Consider the following 6,385-nt stretch of genomic DNA (forward strand, 5'->3'; position numbering starts at 1 on the left):
TCCTTTTTCCCCTGCTTCTGGTTTCCTTTCCTTTTTCATTTAGGATTAAGTTTTTGAGGATGAAAGTGTTTCTGTCAGGAAAACGTGTGTATTTTATTCACGACAAATTTGTGAACATTTGCAATTTCTTAAACTATCTTTCTGATGAAAGAAAAAATGCTGCAAAAACACCTCTGAAAATAAATAAGACAACCTCCCTCTGTTCTGAGGGAACGTTTGATGCCTGATCCATTTTGTGAAGTCTCACATGCCTGTCAAGCCAAAGTAAAGTGTCTGTAGCTAGTCTCTCACCATCCGTACTCAGCTACCTAAAAGTAGCAGATTGACTTTCAAATGTGCTGAATAACCAATTTCACCACTTGATACCTTTGCAAATAAGATGCTTGCTCTACATGTCCATGTTTGGAAATTTTGGCTGAATTCTATTCTTGCATAAACATGATACAAGATGAGGATTGCTGGTAAGTGAAAACAGATCTGCAGACTTTCTGCACTAGTTCTGGTTTAAGAGGCATCACATAAATAGTAACTATTACTAATCAAAGACCATATAATCACTACAAGACAGTATAGGTCTTTATATGAGTTCTGATATTTAATATAGCTAGATACCAGATTTTTTTTGTCATTGAGTATGTATTAGTAATTTCAGGCCTAGATGCATAAATTGGAGATAATCAGAATTAAAATAATTTGATTTCCAAGGTGTTAATTGATTGGACAAAAGGTTGTGCCAAGCAGAGATCAAATTAATTGCAAAAATTAGATGCATTTTGAACCGCTGACTAAATATACTCACTTAAGGGATGTTAATTTAAGAGATTTCTAAAGAAACCGGGGCAAGCACTCAGCTTTTTTTTCTGTGCATGCAGAAAGGCTGAAAAGCACCCTCAGTTGTGATGTGAATGTAACCTCAGAGAATATATATATAAACACGTCATATATAATATCCTCCATTGATACCTGGTGTGCTCCTGCAACTCATGGAGGCCTCCTGTCTGTGGCAGGGGTGACTTGACGTTTTTCAAAGGAGCCACAAAATCATGGCCTTAACAATTACATGGTGTTTCCATCCACGTGCAGGACACTCCCCCTGAGTTACAGTTCCCCATGTTTGTGCAAACTCTTGCTAATTCACGTGCATCCTCAGCGCTTCACCCCAGCATTCCCTGGGTTTGCTGTGCACTGATAAAAGAAGCTGCAAAAGCTGCACCCCAATAGCTGGCAACTCTGCGGTACCTAAGGCAGCAGTTTGATAATATGGGGGCTTTGGCAGCAATAACTTCTCAATAAGCTCCTGCCTACCACCCCTCACTCCTTCCGACTCCATGACACGTGCCTGTTTCCTGCAAGCAGGGTCTGTTTTTAAACTCAGATAATTTTCCCTGATCCATTTCCCAGCTGCGTCCACCCAAGAGAAGGGTAGAACTTCCGTAAGCTGGTATTGATAACACGGTCCCAACAAGCATTGAAACACAGCCAGAGAGAAGCTATTCCAAATTACAGTGTGCCAGAGTCTTAATACATTCCTGACTGAGACAAATCTTTGGCTCAGCATTGCCAGAGTAAAAACAGCTGCAAACTGAATGAAGACACAATTCCAACATACCTTTCTTTTCACAGCAAAAATGGCTCCATGTACGTTTTTCATCCTACCCTTTCCTGTCTCACTTCCTATCACAATGAGGGAGATGATGCAGTTAAAATAACCCTGCAGAAAAAAAAAAAAACAACACACACACACAAAGCAGAACAATCTGTGGTGGTAGAAGACAGACCTCTTAATCTCTCTGGACCTTCCACCCTGCCCACATCCTCCCGCCCCCAAAAGAAAGGGTACGTGGAAGGGCACTTCTGCCCTCTCTTTTGCTCCCTGCTCAGTCCCCCAAAGGCACAGGTTGAGTTGCAGAGTAATGCAACTGTCCACTCGGTTCCTATAGGCACATCTGGAAACACCTTCTCCAATATCACCAAGCAATTAGACCCAATGCTGGTGGCATCTGCCAAGGCAAAGAGCCCTGCCTGGGCTGTTGTGACCAGGCTTCACGCCAAAGGGAAAGGCTCCGGGTCAGCAGCTTCTTTTTCTTTCTTTCCCACTTGAAGGAAGAAAGCTTGCTGAGTTTGTGCCCAGATAAGTTGTGTTTATTCGAAGGTGCAAGAAGTGATTAACAAATTGTTCCACATGAGTGGCGAGCCTGGTTTGCTTCTGGACTTACATCCCGTTGCAGACTGTGGGCTGTAAATGAAGCTTGTCCCACAGCATACCATGCTTCATATGGGCTCTCTTCCGTGTTCCTTTATATCTTCAAGGCCACTATCACTTTTCCTAAAACCAACTACATAAATACTTACTCTTTTCCACCCTTAAAGGTATATTCAGTTCCAACTTATTCCAAAGTCTATGGATGGCAGCTTTCAGCTTCAAGCAAGTATTTCTTAAAGCTGTGTCCTGTGCTTGACCAAAAAGATGCAGTATCATTTCCGAGAGCTGGAAAATCCAGGCTGTCAAATAATATAACCTTGTTTTTCCTTTTCAGATTAACCAAAAGATACCAGACCCTAAATTTGTTTTATTATTTATAGACAAACTGTTTCATATAGTATTGGAGGTTTTAAAAATGTATTATCTCTCATGTGCCTCTCCCTCCCCTTGCACAGTTGGATTGGTGGTAACTAAGGCAACCCAGCTGCACAGCCTGAGAGGCACAGAAAATAGTACCAGTAATGACATTTTTTGTTTTAAATCCCAGCGTTTCTAGAGTACTAGACAATGTTGAGCAATACAGAAACTCCAAAGAGGATAATTGGAAACAATGGGCCGATTCTTTTACTGCCATAAATTTACCTCAGCCAAGAATTTGGCTGCAGGGTCCGAGTATCAAAGATGAACCGTGTGATAGCTTCTCCCGTTCCCAATGGGTAGAAAACATCACGCAGGCAACTGATCTCATGTTACTTTGACCAGTCAAACTAGAACCCTCAAAAATAAAGCAAAGCAGTTTTCCCTCAGGTTTTGCTCCTGGTGAGATAACCAGATCCTTGGGAGAAATTCAGATCAAAGTTCTCCACATCAGACAGAGCAACATTTCAGGTGAGGTCTCTTCTCTGGCACTAGCATTTGAAGAAGGAGCAGATTCATTTGTCTTCCATCTAACACACCTGAAAAAAACCCAAAACAACATTCCTCAGCTGCTTCATTTCAATACTTCGAAATGCAAGTGGATAGGAGCTATAGCTAGCAACAGCTACCCGTTCCACCAGTAATTTAAATGCCTGCTGAGGGATACGGAAAAAACCACTTGCAAGATTTTACAGCCACAAGGTCTCTGCCAAGTCCAGAGAAATGCTCACCCCCAGGTGGTGGAACTGTCCTTTGGGAGAGAAACAGGTTAGAAAGGGAGGCCGGTTGTCAGAGCAGGCAGCAGCTCCAGCAGACCCATGTCTGGATGCTCGCTGTCCTCCAGAAGGGAAAAGTTTTGGCCAGCAGTTGGCTGAGGAACACCAGGGGGAGCAGAGCCAGAATTAAAGATTTTGTAAAGCACGGAATAAGGCAGTACAACAAGGGTAAGAGCCGTTACTCTCAGGAAAAAAAGGAAACTTATTGATGGAGTAACTTTCTTATGCCTAGTGCACAGATGGATATGCTCCTCCAGATCCTCTACGAGCTTTTGAGTATCTTGTAAAGACACTGCTGAAACGTGTTCACCTAAGGCTGAGCTAAAGTTAGATGGCAATCATTTATTTAATGTATTTTTTCCTCTTATTTTTGGAGTACTTTTGCATTAAGTGCATTTTCCAGAAATATATAACATGTTTTTGGCACTGATTGTTTTCCCTTGGTTTTATTTTTGTACTTACATGCTTGTGAAACCAAGCTCCCTTAATAACCTTGTAGTCAGCTATTAGGAAACCCAACCTATGTGACAGCACATGAATCTGTGCAGTACAAAGCAATACTATAATACAGTCGAATTCTTGATGCTCTCATCCTTTAGAGCAGCTGTTGAGATTGCAGAAACCTGAGTGGCAAATAAAGGGATGAAAAGGGCAACTGCGTGGGGTACAAAATCATTCTACCATTGTACTGGCACAGGCTTAGGAGCAGCAGCTTTTGTATGAATGTTAAAACGCTCAGGTTCTGAAGGTAGTTACCAGTCTGGACACAGGCTCCACCCTTCGTTATTACAGTGTCCAGAAAGGATTTTTAAACTGAGCCTCCTTTCCAGGAGATATAATAATTTTTTTTATCATGCCCTTAAGATCTACAATTTCACTATATTGCTAGTGGTGAATGGAACTCAAATTTAAAAGGATTTCCAGACCAGAGTTTGCAAAATAAATATGCATATTTAATTTTGTCTCATCCATTCATCCTAGTTGCACCATAAACCTGTGATGGTGTATTTATATCCTTCGTATTTGTCACTCCCCCAAGCTGCAGTTTACTCTTCTGGTAGAAGAGTCTAGCTATTTAAAGGAAACCTGCACCACCTGTCACATGCCCTACCCTTGCTGACAAGTTTATCTGATGATCCACTGGAGGGAGACCCGATCGGAAGCTCTGGCAACCCAGGCCTTACGATTTCATCACTGGAGGCCAGACATTAACAGGTGCTTGTTAATATGCTGCCCCTGGCCTAACAGGCTAGTTTTTTCTTTGTTTGGGGGTTTTTTGTTTGTTTTGGTTTGTTTTTTTGGGATTTTTTTTGTGGAGTTTTCTCTCCCACATCTTTAAAATTTCTATTTGGTCAATAGAAAATACTTACAGGATCATTTGGGAAGGAAGAAATGCCAGGATTTTGTTCCATACACCAGGTCAATTGCCAAATGTTGTGTAGGCTGGAGATAAATAAAATACAGCAATTAGTGTTTCAGAGGCTCTGAGGTCTATGGACATGGAAAGCACCTTTAAAAGAGGGTTCCCTGTGAATAAATGATCATCAACAGGGAAGAAGAGAGGCTGAGACAGGGCTTTAGATAAGGGTGCCCAAATATATTTGGTTATTGCCACACTTGGTGCCCCATGGTACCACATCTAGTCTGTAGCTGGTGCTTCAGAAAGCTGTGGGTCTTTGGTAGGTCCTCCGCCATCCTGGCCAGACACGCAAGGATGCTGTAGATATCTTCGCTGCAGGATTAATCATCCGCTGTCTTTTCAGATGAGCTTTATTTTTAAAGCTTTTCATATATTCTTGCACCAATCTAGGCTTGTTTGATGGCAGATACTTTCCCCCCTCACAAGCAAAACACCATTATTTTCAAGGGATGTGGCCCATGGTAGATTTCCTATCATTCCTAAGTAGTTCAGTAATCCCTTGCTTGCTAGGGACATCCCAGGCTCATGCAACTTCTGCAGCTGGTCCAAGCTGTGCACTCATAGCTTATTCCCACTCCCAGACGGGTTTGGTTCCCCAGGGATGTTGGGAGGCTGGGGCCAGGTTCACATCCTCCTTCCAACAGTGTGCTTGATCTGCGAGAGGACTTCTCTGCTATGCCTTTTTTTCCAATAATCCGTTCTCCTCTGCCTCCAAACAGGAGATTCAATAGTAATGCTGGACTACAGGCGGAAGGACAAGTGAATCTTCCTCTTCAAGCCAAATAATCTCTCCATGAACGCTGAAGCCATGAAGTAGAGGAAAATAAATGTGCTGTGATAAATCCTTTCTCCAATTCATTGCAGCTTCTGGTGAAGCCATTATGTCATCAGACATATGGAAAACTGGTGGAAAATATGAAATGTTTGCCTCTTACATGATAACTCTGCAACTGCTATGAATAAGAAAATTGTGTTCATCTGTTTACACAGATTTCTCTCTCTTGCACAATGTACGTGAGGATGTGTCCATGGTTAAAACTTGTCACTGGTAAAGAACTCCCTCATGAGCTTGGCACCACTCTGTAAAAGACCTGTGAATGCAAGCCAGCTCTTGTTTGGATTACCCTTCATCAAGTCTGGAAAAAATTAAGAGGAGGGGTAATTTTAACAGTGCTGTGACTTCCAAGCTAGCTAGATAACAAATTGGGCTAACAAGGACTGTAATTAGGAATGTCTGCTCAGAAAGTTCACCATGAAGCCAAGTTCCTCTAACAAGAAACATTCTGGAATATTAATATGCCTAATATCGCCACTCCATTTTAACAGGAAATCTGAATGCAACCCTTTCTTCCTTTTTCTTGGTTTCAGTTAATCTTGCAGCAAAAGTAACCTAATTATACTGACTGTATGATTGCTTTGACAGAAAGCATGTTTAACATAAAGCTGCCTGACATATAATTACACTCCATTCACATGTTTACTAATCTTGCTTAATATAGTTGATTTCTGTTATCAGGCTCAACATCTTGTTAACATCTAAAACACTGGAGAGCTGCTTTGCAAACTCCA

At 41.8% G+C, this 6,385-nt stretch overlaps 1 protein-coding gene across 1 annotated transcript in view; it reads left to right on the forward strand.

Moving 5' to 3' along the window:
* Positions 1-5,579, forward strand: part of ADTRP (androgen-dependent TFPI-regulating protein) — a 33,062-nt gene extending 27,483 nt beyond the window's left edge. The window contains exon 6 of the mRNA XM_010296653.1: positions 5,536-5,579. Coding sequence (XP_010294955.1) covers positions 5,536-5,579 — 44 coding nt within the window. The remainder of the gene's footprint in view (positions 1-5,535) is intronic.
* The last annotated feature ends 806 nt before the right edge of the window (positions 5,580-6,385 follow it).

This window comes from Phaethon lepturus, unplaced genomic scaffold (genome assembly GCF_000687285.1).
Source record: "Phaethon lepturus isolate BGI_N335 unplaced genomic scaffold, ASM68728v1 scaffold3311, whole genome shotgun sequence".
In the NCBI taxonomy this organism is placed as follows: domain Eukaryota; kingdom Metazoa; phylum Chordata; class Aves; order Phaethontiformes; family Phaethontidae; genus Phaethon; species Phaethon lepturus.